The sequence below is a fragment of the Callospermophilus lateralis genome, chromosome 14 (genome assembly GCF_048772815.1).
Source record: "Callospermophilus lateralis isolate mCalLat2 chromosome 14, mCalLat2.hap1, whole genome shotgun sequence".
NCBI lineage: Eukaryota > Metazoa > Chordata > Mammalia > Rodentia > Sciuridae > Callospermophilus > Callospermophilus lateralis.
Window position 1 is genome coordinate 50,139,080 of NC_135318.1, and position 18,604 is coordinate 50,157,683.

The window sequence follows — 18,604 nt, forward strand, 5'->3', positions numbered from 1 at the left end:
CAGGGTCTGAGTCCCAATGTCTCCTCCAAAGGCATATCCCCAGTGATGTAACTTCCTTCCATTAAGCCCCAACTCTTAAAGGTTCCCCTCTTCCCAGTAGCATGCTAAAGGTGACCCAGCCTTTAATACATAGGCTTTTGGGGATATTTAAGGTCACCACCCCACCTTGGTGCTGGGGATAGTACAGGGCATCTTGGCAAGGACTTTAGGTCTGGCTTGGCTCTGTACTCACCTAAGCCTCTTGTTAGGGGAGGCTAGTCCCTGCCTCAGGGGTCTGTGAGAATGGACTGTGGGTGGCCACCTTGATCACAATCACATCTTTTGGCCAAGACTGTGCTTCAGAGTTTATAGAGCTTTCAGAGCTGTAAGAAACCTCTTAGGATCATCTGGTTCACAGGTTTCCAGTCTAGTATCTGTGCATGAAACATGGGAATTGTTTCAATATTTTGGGGTCCTAAAGAAAATCATCTCTGAGCAGCTGAAGGCATGTGCTCTCAGCTGGAGTTAAGCCAACTGAAAAATGGTAGCTGGTAGCATTGGTCACCTCCTGTGACTGGGGAGGGGGGAGGAGAAGCACAGCTGCCAGTTGATAAAACAATAGGAAACTAGAAAACTTGATGTTTTCGACAACCATGGTTTTGTATGGGAGGAAAAAAATAAAAACAGCTCCTTAGTCAAGAAACTAAGGTCTTGAGAAATTGGCTTCTCCAAGGTCATGGAGAAAGCTGCGGGTGTCACCGTCTGTTCTCACAGTTTGGTGATCTTTCCCCATGTTCCAGTGCAATATGTAGCCGTCTGGAGCAGACTGCCCCATCTCAGATCCTCCCTTCCTTGCTTCCTGGCGAGGAACCCAAGAGTCCTAGTTTCCTCCTTTATGGAAGGAGAGGTGATTGCCTTTTGCCTGAGTAGTAATTCCCTAAGGGTTACTTAGGACATCCCTGCCTCCCATATCTGATTTTTGTTATGGTAGTTGAGTGGGTTAAAATGTATAAATATAAAGCTTTTAAAATAATTATTCTAAGAAGATTAACTACTGAAAATAAAGCTAGCATCCCTTCAGTTCCTTTCATTGTAAGCCTGTGCATCAGGATTCACTTGCATCATGGTCTAAAACTCAGACTCTGGGATCATTTTGCCTGTGTTTGAATCCTGGTTTTATATTACCAGCTGTGTGACTTTGGGCAAATTCCGTCATTCCCTTGTGCCTCAGTCTCTTCCCCATCTGCAAGGTGCGTAGAGAGGCATTTAGAGGAGTAGGATTGCTGGTGCCTGGTCCATATTTATTAAAATAAAGCACTTGTGTTCACACGTTATCTTCTGTCTAGAATAGAATATCTATTCTTGATAGATGGTTTGGCACAGGCAAGGGGTGCAGGTGATTTGGGGCAGCGTACTGACAGCTTCTCTAACCATGGCAGGGGTCATGTTGGTGAGGCACTGTGCAGCGAGGGACAGGCTGGAGAGGGGCTGCGGAGGTGGGGCATGTGTGCTATGCTTCCTTCCCTGGGCATTCTCCGGGTGCAACAGGGGCTGCTCAGAGGAAAGGTGGTGTTGCAGCATTAAAAGATGTTGAAACAGTCTCTCGTCCTAGTTCCCTGAACAAACTAGTTGGTATTTTATCTGGATGTTCACATTATTTGAAGCATAACATCCATTCTGTTTTGTAATCCATTTTCAGCTCACATTTTCCCTGTTTTCACATTCCTTTCTAAATATTTGAGTTGCAAAATAAAGAAGTTGCTTTTCATTCAACAAAATCAACAATTTTAGAAGTTTGAAAACTGCTTTTCCTCTGTTGGGGATGAGCTAAGGTCTTTTTTTTTTTTTTTTTTTTGCAAATGGGAATTTCTCCTGTTTCTGTTATTATAAAAATTCTGTATTTCACAGTGAAGATTTATGCCATTTTCCCTAGCTTTGGGATAAGTAATTCTTCCTCAAATTCTTTTTGAGCAATGTAACTTCCTGCTCAAAAAAGGATACAGAATTGGGCTTTATGTCTGCAATGGGAATATTTAGTTAAGATACTTAGCTTTTTCCCACAGATGTTTTGATGGGAGTCATTGCTTTATCGTCTCCCCTTGAGTTTTTTTATAAGAGTCCCAAAGCAGAGGTTTCATGCAAGAATCTGTGCCCAGGTCACAAGTGAAAGATGACATATAACCTTAAGGAAGTATGCAATTGAGAATCTTGGTTTTTCTACCCTTCCTTCTCAGTAGGTTCGCAAAAAAAAAAATACCCTTTGGCAAGTAATAGGGAAAGTTGCCCCAAATTGAGCCTTTGGGAATGTAGGCTGTTCAAAGAAAGGCCTGCCTATTGTTTGAAGGGGCCAGATCTGGTAGGTGCTCCTATTTCCCTTTCTTTGAAAATTCTTGGCTATGATCAGATGTACATGACCCTGTGCTTTGGGTGTTTTCAGTCTTGAGCCAGTCCCTGAGACTATGGACCCAGGCTAGGTTAACAGAATGTGTTTGTGCCTTGTAGAAAAAGGAAGATATGCAGCCAGCCTGCATTGGAAGCAAGAAGGAGGCCACACTTCATCCTTGCCACTTAGCTCCTGTGTCACATTCAGGCAAATCACTTTCTGCCCCCTCCCCTGAGCCTTCATTTTCTTTACTGGTAAAAGTGGCATCCTATCAGTTCCTGGAGGGGGTCCAAATGGGCAAGGAGATGCTCAGCCAGCTGGAGATCTTGAGCAAGTACAGGGTGAGGATGGTTTTCCTTATAGAGCCAACCGTTAAGACTTGTCTTGAGTTGAGGTGACATAAGGACTCTCTATCTCGACCAGGTCTTGACTGAGGAAATAAAAGCCTGAATTATAGCAGATGAAGTTGGAATTTTGGCCAGGGTCACCAAGCCTAATGTATTCCTCAAAATATTCTCAAAAAAAGAGTTGGAGCTTTCGTGATGGAAATGTCATATAGTTATGGCTGCATTCCAGGCATCTATGGCTTCCCTCACAACCTGGATGCATAACTTATTAACTTATCGCTGTCATTTTTTCATGCTCTTCACTCGCATCTTTTCCTAGAAGAGTTGGCTCTGGAAGCTCACAGCCTGCTATGTAAAGTATTGTTACCTCCATTTCTTCTTCCATAAGCTGTTGTCTTTTACTTTGGAAATTTCGGGAATTGTCTCAATGCCTTTACTGAGTTGAAAACTTATGCCTGGTATTCAACTGTTCATAATGGGTGTTGGGTTTTGGTTGTCTCCCTCCCATCCCAACCACCACCAGTACCTTTCCAGATATATTTCCTTGTAGTTCTCTCCATTTCCCTCATCCTTTTTCCTGTTGCTTTTCTCATAGCCTACAGTCAAGGGCTGCCTTTGCATTTGGAGAACTGTCCCAATTTGGAAAGAACCATTTATTTTATTTCATTTATTTATTATATATTATATATATTTATTTATATGTATTATATATGTATATATATTAGTTGTAGATGGCCACAGCACCTTTATGTATTTATTTTTAATTTTTTTAGTTGTTGATGGGCTTTTATTTTTATTTATATGTGGTACTGAGGATCATACCCAGTGCCTCACACGTGGGAAAGAAGCACTTTATTTATTTTTATGTGGTGCTTAGGATCAAACCTTGTGCCTCACACGTACAAGGCAAGTGCTCTACCTCTGGATCTACAACCCCAGCCCGAGAAACATTTATTTTTATTTATTTATTTTTTTTTAGAGAGAGAGCGAATTTTTTAAAATACTTATTTATTTATTTAGTTTTTGGTGGACACAACATCTTTATTTTATTTTTATGTGTGCTGAGGATGGAACCCAGCGTGAGCGCACTACCGCTTGAGCCACATCCCCAGCCTAAATCATTTATTTTTGAAAAGAATTTTGTCTCAATTATGGGAATTAAAAACAAATAAAACCCCTTCAATGTATCTATGATTTGCTAAAATAGATGACTAGTTCTTGATCTGAATCAGATATCACGTAAATGCATTGTGTCCATTTGTGCCCTCATACCTTCATAGCATAGGGGTTGAGAGTGCTTGAGATAGACCAGACTCGGACCTACGGGGAGTTCCAGAGACCTGCAGAAAAACTCATTTAAAAACAGCCAATCTGAGGGTGTGGTCTTGTGATTTAGGTAAGGACAGTTTGATATTATTCAGGCTGTGCTTTGAACTGTATTTAAGTAGTAAGAAATGTATTGTGATCTCTTTCTTTGGAAGGAAGCCAAAGCTTTCCCCCTTTTTATTTGCTGGCTCAGTGGGGGGATTCTGGAGGGGTAGAAGGTGGGTAGTGACTGGAGTGTGAGGGGACATGTGGTGGTGACGATAGGCTGCTTGCTTTGGTAAGCTGAGGAACCTATGCCACTTTCTCTTCCATCATGTTTTTTAGATGTGCAAGGCTTTGGGGAGTTGGAGGTGTGAGGTAGGGCCTGGTTCTAGTGGTGCCTACCTGTGGCACCAGTTACTTGGGAGGCTGAGATGGGAGGATTGCTTGAGCCCAGGAGTTTGGGCCCTACCTGGGCAGCATAGCATCCATCTCTTACCAAACCCTTTTACTTAGAGTCATCTCTTGGTATCCAATTGGTTTGGTTCTAGAACCGTTGTGGATACCAGAATTCATGAATGCTCAAGTCCATGATATTGGTATCCTAGCAAATCCTCCTATAAACTTTATCGTGTGTGAATTATTTAAAATACCCCATACTGTCTAAATTTTACTTAAATAGCCATGTACTGTCATGTTTAGGGAGGAATGACAAAGGGGAAAATTCCGTACACGTTCAGTTCAGGTACAGGTTTTTTTTTTCCCCCCCTTAGTAATATCTTTGACCTGTGTTTGTGGAGGGCCTGACTGCAGGTTGAACGTGTCAACAGCTGAAGCTTTTTAGCAGTATTAATACAGTCCACTTGATTAAGATCTAAATAGATCTTGGGAGAAACAAAATAGCTGTGAATTCCTGTGGATCTGATCTGGGCTGTTCAGCATGTCTTAGTTTCACAGCATTCTCGTCACAACAAATGTTCTTTCCCCTTGAGATTATTTGTTAGAACCCAGTGAACTTAAAAATCCACTTCTATTTTTAAAAAGTAAATACTGCTCTTGATTAAAATAGTCAGACCAGTTTGTTTTATATGTTTTTAGAGAAGAGTGGCTACCATTAAAATCTGATGACATTGGCTGAGATTCCAGCCTAGCCCTAGCTCCTCTAAATTTGTTTCCTCAGTTATAAAATGGGAATAATAGAGACAGTGCTTAAGGATAAGTTCTCAGTTATAGAATTGACCTGGTAAGAAAAGCCTAATAGCTCATTATAGTGTTTTGCCATTCCACATTTTTTGGGTTTTCTTTTAATGTCAAGCTTGTCTAAATAGTTATTCTTGTGCAGGTCATCTGTTGCAGTAGTATTAGAAGCTTGGAGTTGTCCCCAGAAAACTTTTCCTTACCCTTTGTTTTTCCTTTGTTACCCACAGCCTGAAATCCTTTGATGTTTCACTAAAATGTCATTTGCATTTACTTTTTTGCCATATACAATTGAGATCTTAAGCTTTGACAGATGTACTCATCCTTGAAGCCCTCACCCAGAGTAGCATGTACACAGTACTTATTTGGATCCCAGGATGTTTCTCCTCCCCCTCCCCAAGCCCCCACCTCCTTCATGTTTGGATTTCTAGGGCCTGGATTGGTTTTGCCTGTTCATGAAGGTAATGGAAATAATTGAAATTCAGGGTCTTTCATTCATAATGTAATGTTGCTGTAACAATTGTTCCCTTTTTATTGCTAACGGATATTCCATTGCATGAATGTACCAGGATTTGTAACCCCTTCTTGTTGATATTTGGATTGTTCTCAATTTTTGGTTATTGGGTTAAAGTTGTGGAGACCCTTTTTTTTTTTCTCCCCCATTTTATTACTCAGAATACACAGCGTGGTTAGTATCTTTTCTACTTCCTAGCTCTATAGGCACCTTAATATTTCTGCCTCAGTGTCCTTGTCTATAAAATGTTGGACATAAAATGGAAGCAATTTTGTTAAAATTTAAATTTAGAGTGGATGATTTGTTGTATATAGTGCAACACAAAAAATATGTCTGGGCACAGTAGCACCGATAATCCAAGCAATTCAGGAAGCTTCAGCAGAAGGATCACAAGTTTGAAGCCAGCCCTTTCAGCTTAGCAAGCCTGTTAACAGCCTGTCTCAAAATTTAAAAATAAATAAATTAATTAAAAGGGCTGGGGATGTAGCTCATTGATAAAGCACCCCTGGGTTCTTTAAAATAATAATAATGTTTGTGTGTGCATGCATATTGTAGCACAATATAAAATATATTTGTTATGAATTATAGGCAGATCATTTTGCTCTTGATTTGTGTGTAATCTCATAAGCAAAGATGTTGAACGCCTAGGTGATTATCTAATAATCCTTTTCTCTGCTTTCTGGGTGTCTAAAACAACAGTGATGTTGATATGATCACTTTCATAGGGCCAGCTATAAGTTTTGTATACAAAACCATATATTTCTCACAACCCTCTAAAGTCCCCACAGCACAAATGGAGAAACTGAGACACAATTATACCATTTGCTTAAGGTCACAAAGCTAGAGAGGAAGGGCCATGATTTGAGCCAGAGTTGGCAAGTCTAGAGTTCTTGTGCTCAACCACTCTTCCTGGGGAGACAAAAATGCAAGTAAGATGAATTAAAATGTACATGAAACTGAAAACTCATAATTATCCAATTAATGTAATACTTCCCTGCTCTTTATTCCAGGTATGAGAAATGAGTGTTGGACGTCGAAGAATAAAGTTGTTGGGTATCCTGATGATGGCAAATGCCTTCATTTATTTGATTGTGGAAGTCTCCAAAAGCAGCAGTCAAGAAAAAAATGGAAAGGGAGAAGTAATAATACCCAAAGAAAAGTTCTGGAAGATATCTAGCGTACCTCCCCAGGCGTACTGGAACAGAGAACAAGAAAAGCTGAACAAGCGATACAATCCTATTTTGAGCATGTTGGCCAACCAGACAGGGGATGTAAATGGGTCGTCAAATATAAGTCATCTGAATTATTGTGAACCTGACCTGAGGGTCATGTCAGTTGTGACAGATTTTAATAATTTGCCGGACAGATTTAAAGACTTTCTCCTGTATTTGAGATGTCGAAATTATTCACTGGTTATAGATCAACCAAATAAATGTGCAAAGAAGCCCTTCTTATTGCTGGCAATTAAATCCCTCACTCCACATTTCGCCAGAAGGCAAGCAATTCGAGAGTCCTGGGGCAAAGAAATCAACCAGGGAAACCAGACAGTGGTGCGAGTCTTCTTGCTGGGCCAGACTCCCCCAGAGGACAACCACCCTGACCTTTCTGACATGCTGAAATTTGAGAGTGAGAAGCACCAAGACATTCTTATGTGGAACTATAGAGACACTTTCTTCAACCTGTCTCTAAAGGAAGTGCTATTTCTCAGGTGGGTTAGCACTTCCTGCCCAGACACTGAGTTTGTCTTCAAGGGTGATGACGATGTTTTTGTGAACACTCATCACATCCTGAATTACTTGAATAGCTTTCCCAAGCACAAAGCCAAAGATTTGTTTATAGGTGATGTGATCCATAATGCTGGTCCTCATCGAAACAAGAAACTGAAGTACTACATCCCAGAGGTGGTTTTCTCTGGGGTCTACCCTCCTTATGCAGGGGGAGGGGGATTCCTCTATTCTGGCCACCTGGCCCTGAGGCTGTACAACATAACTGACCAGGTCCATCTCTACCCCATTGATGACGTTTATACTGGAATGTGCCTTCAGAAACTTGGCCTCGTTCCAGAGAAACACAAAGGCTTCAGGACATTTGATATTGAGGAGAAAAACAAGAATAACATCTGTTCTTATGTAGATCTAATGTTAGTACATAGTAGAAAACCTCAAGAGATGATTGATATTTGGTCTCGGTTGCAAAGTGCTCATTTAAAATGCTAAAATATACAGGCTAAATTTTACATAGAAAGACATATCTTCCCTAGTTCCCATGTTGTTTTCTCGTATTAGGGTAATTTCTGTGTTAAACCATCAGAGTTACCTTTAAAGATAGTATCCATGTGAAGCCCTCCAGACGCTTTAGTTTGGTACTTTTGTGACTAGGGAAAGCAGATGATGATGATTTTAATGGAGAATATGGCAGGATGATTGGTTCTGAACTTTCCTACTGAATAGTGGTCATTATTTTCTAATTTATCCTACCTTCTCATCTGAAATCTTAAGTTCCTAGAATGTGATCATTTAAGTTATTTTTATTTTTTTCTGTTATATATTATTCCTACTTCTGTGATCATGATGGATTTATCTGTAATTCGGGTGTTTAGGAACCTAATGGCTACCACGACTTTGTTATTCATGACTCATGACTCAGTGGTTTTCTAAAGTGGAATTATATTTATTTTCATGAAATTTGGGTGCATTTTTTAAATTATCTACAAAATGGACTTCAAAATTTCCTGCCACCCTAACAGTATTTTCTTGTGTTAATTTAATCAGTTAATTTTGCAAAATGAGAATCATGTGTGACACATCCAGTTTATCTTCTTGTGGTCTCATGGTCATAATGAGGAGAGAGTGAGTTTAATTTCTCTTGTATTTGCTTTGCTAGGTGGTATCATAATAATGATCTGATTTTAGTATTGTTGAAAATAATGATTATGATTCCATAATGGCCAACTGGAAATTGGATTGCCAGTGACAACCATATGGGTTTATGAATTTTCACTATGGATCAGGAAAGCATAGTGACTTTTGAACTTGGAAGTGAAAGGTTTGAAATTGTAGGCTTTTTCTTACCTGGTCTGTCAATTTAAAACTCCAGGATTCTATTCTTGCCATATTTTCACATGTTGCTTATGCAAAATTATTATTCTGAGTAGTGATCGCTTCCCTGTCTCAGTGTAGAAGTGCCTGTGTTTTTATTTATTGTTCAGATCAAAGACCAAAACATTTTCTTAAATATATTTTGTGTAATATTTTATTTGTATACAGTGTTGTTGGTGATATATTTAACTAGAGCATGATATTTTAAATGTTAAGGTGTAACATATGTTAAATAAAGCTAATGGTTATTTTTGAATTTTAAAATTTTGGGTTTTTTTGGGGAGTATAAACTACTATAGTTGATAAAATTTTGCCAAACTATTGCTTATATGTACTATCTTATAACATGCTTTCTTGAAATATTTTTGTGTTTTTAGAGATAAGAATTCTTATCACATGCAATACTAGGGACTGTAAAAAAGTGGAAATAAAGTCACCCTATTTTTAATTGTTATGTGTAATAATTTGTCTTTTCCTGTATTTGATTACATTTTGTCCAAAGAGGCCATTTTCCCCAGAAACCGTTTTTCTCTCTCAATGGATTATCCATCTTTGCTTTTAAAAATCTCAAAAGTGCTTTCCCAGTTAGTCTTTATGAAAGGAAAGTAAGGAACCAGGAAACAGGCGAGCGAGAAATGAAAGACGGAGACCAGCCAGAGATACACAAGAGAGTTTATTTGTTAGAGCTGACAAATAAAGACCATCTCTCTCCATAGATGGAGAGAGGCAGGACAGGCTTGCATTTGGGGGTTTTTATGGGCCAGGCTTAGGGATCAGAGCCGGGTGGGTCCTAATGCGGGCAGGATTAAGGGTGGGGTTGGTATGAGGGAGTGGTGAGCCTTTCCCGGAAAGGTCCTTGGGTGGGAAAATGGCGGCTGTCACTTAAGATGGCTGCCCAGATGCTAAGCAAGGACCTTACATTTTAAAGAGAGGCATGAATGTTTATTTATGCTTCTGTTTTTAGTGAATATAAAGAATTTAATGGGAATGGTTCAGCATGGTGAAGACCATAGAATCCTGAGCTGTTTCCTTTTTGCAGGGGTTATGGCCGCAGTGATGAAATACAGAGGCAGCCTCAGTCAGGCCTGTTTCTTTCATAGACTCATATCAACAAGAAATTGCTAATGTGCACTTAAAAACAAGTGGACATTTGATAAAGCTCAGAACAGGAGGAGTGATGTTGAAGGTTGCAAACTGTCCTCTGCTGCTTGGAGTGCTGAGGCCACATATGAGCACATGTGAGCTCACAGATCCTTGGTGTGGGCTCAAAGGCTTTGAAGCCTAATCTTTCTGAAGGATTTATGGGGCCTGCATCTGACCTCTACACTCCTGTGTTTGCTAGCCCATTTCCCAAAGGGCCACTCTGCCAGATTAGGTTTAGAGAGGGATAAAAAAGCTCTGAGGACATTCAAAGGTAATTGATTCACAATATGCATGTGTCCTTGTAACTTGACTTTGGAGTCTCAGGTAATGAATTCCTCCTGAGGGGAATTTCCTTATAGGGAACCCACTTCCCTGAGGTTTGAAATCTGCAAAGAAAGAAGCCATGTGACAGGTTTGGAGAGTTGCTGGGGGCATTTTGTGAGCCTGCAGTTGACAGATGTGCTGTTGTCCAAACATGAGTCCTTGGTGCTGATGATATTTGTGTGAGATAATCTCTGTCCCTTTTTTATTTGGCAGAAGTTTTTGGTCAGTGGCTGGTCATTGCTGTGCTTTGAGATTAACTTCATGGACTTGGCAGCAAAGGGATTCTAGGATTTAGAGCTGTATACACGTTGTACTTGACTGAGCCTAATTCATGAAGCCCCCCCCTTGGTGCCCATGAGATGGACTCTGTCCTGATTCCCCATCTCATGGAGGCAAGTACAAAAGGCTAATTAGTTCTTTGAGAACTGCTCAACAACTGTTCAGCACAAACTGGAGCCTGGCTTTTTTCATGGCTACTCTCAAGTCGTGTTGATTTTGAGTTTGAAGGTCAAAAAGGAAGAATGAGCATCATCGGAATTTGGATGTTTCATAAATCCAAGCAGACCTGTTTCAGTCAGCTTTTTTTTGTTGTTGCTTTGACTATAAGACCTGACCAGAACAATTGTTAAAGAGGAAGAGTTTATTTGGAAGCTCACATTTTCAGAGGTCTCAGTCCATGGACAGCAGGCTCCATTCCTCAGGGCTCAAAGCAAGGCTGAACATCATAGCAGAAGAATGTGATGGAAGCCACAGATAAAAAATGTATACCCCCAAGCCACGTCCCCAATGTCCACCTCCTCCAGCTGCGCCCTTCCCATTGTCTTCAGTTATCACTCAGTTAATACCATCAGGGTATTAATTCAGTGATTGGGTTAAGGTTTTCCTAATCATTTGTCCTATAAACCTTATTTCATTCGAGGGACATCTCACATCTAAGCCGTAACAAGGCCTTAAGAGAAAAGGATGACAGACAAGAACAGCTCCTTCCCACCCCTGACCCTGATTATATCTTCTTTTTTGGAGCTGTTTGAGGAAGCCTAAAAAAAGGAGGATAGGAAGTTGGGGAAACACTTGGTTACCTTAGAAATTGGGTCCAGAATTAAAGACACCCAAGTGTGACCATCCCTTCTGTTTGCACTTCTGGTTGCTAATGATGAATATTTGATGGCCTGAGCCATCTTAGCCCATTAGAGGTGGGAAAGGGAAATGACGGTTTTTCATTTCCAGGAAAGATGAAATCAACAAAACCTTTACTTGAGCTAAAAGTTAACTTCTCTGTGATTTATCTTCTGCCAAAAACAAAACAAAAAAGGAAGCCAGACAAAGGGAAAATTCTTAGAACAAGGGGCAAAATCATTGAGATTATGGGATAAGTTTGTTTTTTCCTTAACATTAATTCTATGTTGTTTTTGTTTTCAATGCCAGGAACATCCAGTGAATAATAAGAAATTTTGAGACTGAACTTTGTATTTCGAGTTAATAGTAAATTTGAAAAATTGGAAGTATTTATCCTGACTCAGATCTCAAAGTGATACACTGACAAAATTTTTTGCCTTTCATATTACTACATCTTAAAAGGTAGAGATTAAGAATAAGTTCTTTTTTCTTTAAAGAATCCCTCAAAGTCTTGTTTGCTCATCATATGAATTAGTATATTTGTTCATTGAAAGATATAACAACTTTTCATTGAAAAACTTTGCAAATCAATATGATTTACATCCATTGTATGATGTTCCTCAATTACAGAGATAGTAAGACGTGAAATATTACTTCTTGGAATAATTGGAACATAGCGGTAATTTCTATACAGTCTTTGTATTTTAAAACCCCGACTCTCGGAGCTGGAGGTTTGTTCAGGACTGCTTCCTGCTTCTCTGTCACTTTGATCTGTGTTTGGGAATTTTCATCCTAAGCAGCTGTGGTGGCTTTTGGGCTTTGGCACTTCCTTTCTTCCTGTGGCACCATGTGAACAGGAGTTATTAATTGCATTGAAGCAGCAGAATTAGAGGCTTTAATATGAGTATAATCTGAATTGAATGAAGGTGCTTGCAACTTCTCAACAGCCGCTTGGCACTAGGGTAGGGGCTCTTTCGTCCTGCTCAGGCAGTAAAGGCTCGTGGAGAACTTGAACTCTAATAATACAGCCAGGGCTCACCTCACTGCTCTGGAAACCTACCATCTGTAACTTGCCCTTTCCAACCTGTCAACTAAAGTTCTCCTTCCTGCTCATGACTCAAGCCCTTCCTGAAATTGACTTCCCTCATCATTCTGCTGACAGGTTATAAATAACCTTCATCCAGGGCTCCGCCTGCAATCATGTCAAACAGTTTAGAAGTATATGAAATAAAAATTATGCTACCCTTGGTTTGGGTTCTTCCAGAAACAGAATTTTAGATGAGGATTCTCATGTGAGTAGTGTTTTTGGGAAGTGATGCTGGGAAGGGAAGGTGTCCAATGGGAGTATATATGTGGATGCGTGAAACCAACTGTCACCCTGGGAGTTCTGTCCTGTGGGGAGTTGAGAAAAGTGCAAAATATATGCCTCAGAATTCTGTCTGCCTGGCACAGTAGCACACGCCTGTAATCCCAGGGGCTCGGCAGGATGAGGCAGGAGGATTGCGAGTTCAAAGCCAGCCTCCGCAAAAGCGAGGCACTAAGCAAATTATTGAGACCCTGTCTCTAAATAAAATACAAAATAGGGCTGAGGATGTGGCTCAGTGGTTGAGTGCCCCTGAGTTCAATCCCTGGTACCCGCCGCCCCCCCACACACACACAAAAAGAATTCTCCTGAGGCCTAAGGGAGTTGGGCTGTTGGGTTTGCTGGCAGGCACCTGCTGGAGTGAGTACATGTGTGTGAGGAGTGTTGCTGGGGATTGGATCTTGGGTTTATGCATGATAAGCAAGCACTGTTACACTGAGTGACATCCCCAGCCCTTTTCATTTTATTTTGAGGCAGGATCTCAAGTTGTTGGGTTAAAGGCTTGCACCACTGATCCTGGCTAGGTGATTATATATTTATATATAAGTTATAGATGGACAAAAACCTTGGTGCTGAGGATCAAACCCAGGGCACATGCTAGGCAAGTGCTCTACCACTGAGCCACCACCTCAGCCCCCTGGCTAGGTGATTTTTTATAATAGCTTTATTGAGGTGTAATTTTCCTCCCATAACATTCACCCATTTAAAGTGTACAGTGAAAGGTTATGGGGGAGAAAAACAACACCTCAAGAAAATAAAGTGTTAAACGATTTTGGCAAACCATAGAGTTATGCATAACTATCTCTATAAACCACTACAAAACCAATTTGGTTGTGAGTCATAACCAGCCCATTATCTAGCTATGTATAGAACTTTTTATTTTTTGTTATCTTTATTCTTTTTTAAAAAAAATTTCCAAAACAATGTCTTGCTTCCTGACTGCCCTTCTTTCCATAAGAGCCAGTTCTTTATATATGCAAGGACTCCTTATAATGAAACAGATTAGACTTTTCTTTTGATAATTCCTAGTGCATTATCTCAGGGCTTAGTTATGCCTCGGTTCCCCCTGATTCTCATGGAAGAGAATACTAAGCGATCCTCAGCCCTTTTTTATGAATGAAGGACTAAACTGATTTGTAGAAGTTCTAGGAAGTGTTTCTTTTTCAAGACTGTCTATCCAAGAAGCCATTTCCCTGCAGTGGAGCTGAAGGAGTGTCTCACTGAGTGTGTGTCCTCACTGAGTTTGTTTCCCTTCATGAATTGAACAAGTGGGGAGCAGGTGGCCTTGACACCCCTCACCCCATGTGGGAGCTGTCTTCCTTCCTCTTTGGGCCTGTTTTGGAGTGTCTGACATAGTGTCTCTTCCCAATCTGAAAACTGTGTCTCTGCTCAGTTTAGGGAATAATTCTTAGTAGGTAAGCATCTGAACTCATGTTCAACCCAGCTGGTATTTTTGTGTGTGCACTTGTGAGTGCAGGTGTGTGTGTGTGTGTTGGGGTTTTGATCCAGCTGCTGTATAGCTCACTCCTCAGGAAGTTACCCACTCAGCTTCCTCCAAGCTGGGCCCCTTTCCGGAGGTCCCCTGGGAAGGCTGACCCATATCCTCTGCAGCCTTCTCCCATTCATGTTCTGGCCTGCAATTTCCTCTTCCATTTGTCCCTTAATACAATGCCTTTTCTTTCAGAAATGAAATATTTGTACCATTTACTTTGTTGATGGTAACTGTCTTCATGGCTCTCCTGCTGCCTCGGGTCTCAAAATCTTTTCACTGTCATATAGCGCAGACACTTCTGAATGTCCATATCCTGAACTGGGAACTAGGAGGTCATTGCTGACCTCTAGCATTTCACCGCACTGACCACCTCAAAATTCCCCCTTCTGGGTGATACAGCATCTATTGTCTTGGTTCAGCTGCTGCTTAGATGCCCTGCTTTGGCTCCTTAATCCTGTCACCATCCTAGTTCTGAACTTCCCACGCTGCCCGCAGCCTCTTCCTGGACCTCTCCCCTGATGTCCCCTCTCAGTCCTCACAGTCCTCTCCCAGCATCTCTCCATAACATTTCCACCTTTCATTCTTTCCTGTATCGATCCCAGTTTTCAGTCTCTTTCTGTGAGAGGCTATTGGCCCTTCAAAGCAATGAGAACCTACCAGGTTTACGTCCCACGCATCCTGCTGTCTGGTCCCTCTGTCCCCTGGGCATCTGGCTAGGACAAGCCCGCCTCCTCTTCCATTATTCCACCTCTGCAGAACCCACTTGTCTGGGTTCTCCCTGAAGCCCACGAGGTCCCACTTGTCTGCTTGTGGGGACCTCTTAGTACCACAGTCCAACCCAGCAAAAGGCCGCCTGAACCTGACCCCATCCTGGGGTATGGTCTTTTTCCAAGTCCCCAGGCCCAGGGGAGGTCCATTTTGTAAGAAATGGAAGCGGGGGGGGGGGGTGTCTTTTTTATGGTCTCTACAGTGTATTCCCCCTGATGTGACATCACTGTTTCTTGGCTCCTGCTCCTATGTGTGGAGGTATTGGGGGTCTTCTTGTATGCTAGGTGAGTGCTCTACCACTGAGCTACCCCCCTAGCCATTCTGATCCTTTTGGGTGCTCTCACCCATGCGACGGGTAGGGGGTAATCCAGGAAGGGGGTGCAAACTGTCAGTTCCCTCCCACATGACTCTGGGTTGCCCAGGAGTGTGATGGAGGTGTGAGTGTCCCCATTTCGGGGCAGGAATACTGACCTCTAAGGTCAGCTCCTGTATCATGAGGGTGAGTACGTTCTGCTTTGACTTGCTGATGTCTCCTGTGCCAAGGGTCAACTCCCTCCTCCATGGGTAGGAGCTACCCCTCCTCTGACTGACCTGGGGTGGGACCCTTCCTCCCTTCCCCTATTGGTGAAGAACTAGGAGCAGAGCTGTCCTGCGTCCTGCCTTCCTGGTACCTGCCTCTGCAAAACTCAGGAGCTGGGAGATGGCCTTGAGAAGGAGGCTCTGGGGCTCCTTCCTAGGCACCCACCCGTGTCCAGGCAGCAGCCCCTCAGTCTGACTGTTCCCTGACATCTCCCTGGATACTGCAGACTGCCCCTGCTCTTGCCTCCTATGGATTCAGTGACCCTCTGCGACTCTTCCTCCTCCTGTTCAAGGGATAAGGCAGCTGGGGTCAGAATGCCTTTTCTTCATTGCAAAATATGGTTCAGTAATGGGATGATAACTCATCATTGGACAACTTACTTCTAGCCTGTGGTCTGGAGAGAGGAGAATGAAAATGTAGCACCCTGTTGGCTAGGGGCAGGGCTGCAGGAAGCCCAACTGGGCAGAGACCCAGGATCAGACAGGAGGTGCCAAGAACCAGCACAGGACAAGGCAGTTTCTGCCTTCTTGTTTTGGCTGTTGGAACCTTTGAGGACCAACATACCTACTTTCAGCCTTCAGTCAACCAGGGGGCCAGAGCTGCAGACTCTTTGGCGGCAGCCTGTGCTGATCTGTTGTTGCACTCCTGGCTGGAGACATGGAGAAACCCAGGGAAACGCTAAGAGAGAAAAACAGAAGAAAATAATCAAATGTGTGCAAATCCAAGCCTTTGACATAGCAACATCTCACATTTATTTTTCCTCTTGTGGGCTAAGAGAAATGAGGGGTAGACATTGAAGTATAAAGCTGTTGGGCTTAAAGTTGGTGGGAAATGCCTTTCTTTATTTGATTGCAAAAGCCTCTACAAGTGAGTCACCATGGAAGGAATGAAGGAGGAGGGGTGGTGATGTACTGTCAAGAGGGCTGCAGCACTTTCTTACTCACTGTGCCCCGCTGGACTAAGGAACAAGACAAACAAGATGCAAAACAACCCCTTGGAGGGCGACTGGCTCTCAGGCTGGGGAGGAGCCCTTCCTTGTGGGAGACAGTTTGTCTCTGCTGTCTTGCTATCTTCAGAAATTGGAGACATGCTTAGTGCTTTTCTCAGTGCTATTGAGTACCTGCTCAAGTAATAGGGGCAATCCTACCCATGAAAAGCCCCGCCCCTGGCAGATTTCTAATGATATAGCAGACACTTAAAAATATTCTTGCCAGGTGCTATGGTGCTCACCTGTAATCCCAGCGACTGGGAGGCTGAGACAGGAGGATTGCAAGTTCCAGGCCAGCCTCAGCAATTTAGAGAGACCCTGTCTCAAAATAAAAAATAAAAAGAACTGGAGATGTAGCTCAGTGGTAAAGTTCAACCCCCAGTACCATACACACACTATGTATAACATATATTGACATATAAATACCCAGGTTTTGAACATTTTTTATTGCTAAGAGAACAACCTGATAATCTGATTTTCTCAGACTGAATTTGTTGGGTAAAACTTACACTTAGAAGACTTTAATTCAAAAATAACTTTTAAAATATCAATTTTGAATTAATTTCTGACTTACAGTAAAGTTGTAAAAATAGTGCAGAGAAGCTATCTACCTCTATCCAACTTTCCATGATGCTAATAACATCTTATATAGTCATATTATTATTATCAAAATCAATATTGGGCCCAATATTCCTGGGGTGGGTGGAAAGTGACCAGGTACCCCTCACAGCCTCAGTCTGTTCCCTGACATCTCCCTGGACACTGCAGACTGCCTCAGCTCTTGCCTCCTATGGACTCAGTGGCCCTATGGACTGAAGCCCTTATTTGAATTTTATTATGTTTTTCACTAACGTCCATGTTCTGTTCCAGGACTCTTGGTAAAATCCCACATCGGATTTGGTGTTATTTTGTCCTTGGTCACCCATCTGTTTCTCAGTCTTATCTTGTCTTTCTTGACTATGACATTTTTGACAAGTACTGGTTATTTGTAGATTGTCCTTTAGTATTAGGCTTGTCTGATGTTATCTCATAGTTAGAATGAGATTCTGTGTCATTGACCAGAATATCACAGGAACAATGTCATCCTCAGTACATCCTCACAGCAGGGGTTAATGACACCATCATGTCCCTATTACTGATAATGTTGACCTTGTACACTGGGCTACTCTGTAGTGAAATACTATCTTTCTCTTTATAATTAAGAAGTAATGTGGGGGGTATTTATATACAAATGTACAGATTATTAGTGTTTGGAGCCTGGCATGTATTACGTGCTCAACGAATAGAGGTTGCTTTTTGTTTGCCATCATTATTTCGGCCTCTGCTCACTGTTTGGTCATTATCCCTTCCTTAAATGCTGATCCACCCTGACTGCTCACTTCCTCTCATTAATGTTGGCTGTGGCATTCAAAACATCTGTGGCCTTAAAAGGGGCACAGAAGAACTCAGTGCTCCTCAGCACAGGTGGTCGGGGTGGGGTGGAGGAAGAGTCTATTGTTAGTGGAGGCCTGGGACAAGGTCACACTAACAGGAGGAAGGATTTCTCTGTGCAAGGTATGTCCATGCCAGAGGTGACTGGGGGGGGGGTCCCAGAGGGCCCACATCCCCTGCATAGGAGACCTGGGCCAAAGCCCATGCTGGGGGGGACAGGATGGAGAAGAATCCCACGTGGCTGAGCCCTTGAGGCAGGAACGAGCCAGGGGTGGACCTCTTCATGGAGATGACAGTGGGGTGTTCTCCAAGGGGGGCTGAGCTGCTGTGGTAGACAGCCTTTGGGGCACCCCAGAGAGGAGAGCTGCGTCAGGTGGAGGAGCCCCAAGGCCGGCCGTGGGAAGCCTTCCCCGCTGGTGCTGGGCAACCTTGGCCTCCTCCGCAGTGTCCCCCAACACCAGGCCCAAGCGCAGCAGCTGCGAGTGCTCTCCCAGGCCCCTGGAGCTCCAGTGGCAGCTTTATTTACAGGATGGCTGTTCTTGGCAGCTCTCTCCGCCTCTCAGACTCTTCCCCTAC

The 18,604-nt window shown here is 42.5% G+C and overlaps 1 protein-coding gene across 1 annotated transcript in view; it reads left to right on the forward strand.

Annotated features, from left to right (window-relative positions):
- Window positions 1–9,271, forward strand: part of B3gnt2 (UDP-GlcNAc:betaGal beta-1,3-N-acetylglucosaminyltransferase 2) — a 29,171-nt gene extending 19,900 nt beyond the window's left edge. The window contains exon 2 of the mRNA XM_076832996.1: window positions 6,736–9,271. Coding sequence (XP_076689111.1) covers window positions 6,745–7,941 — 1,197 coding nt within the window. The 5' untranslated portion in view covers window positions 6,736–6,744 and the 3' untranslated portion in view covers window positions 7,942–9,271. The remainder of the gene's footprint in view (window positions 1–6,735) is intronic.
- The last annotated feature ends 9,333 nt before the right edge of the window (window positions 9,272–18,604 follow it).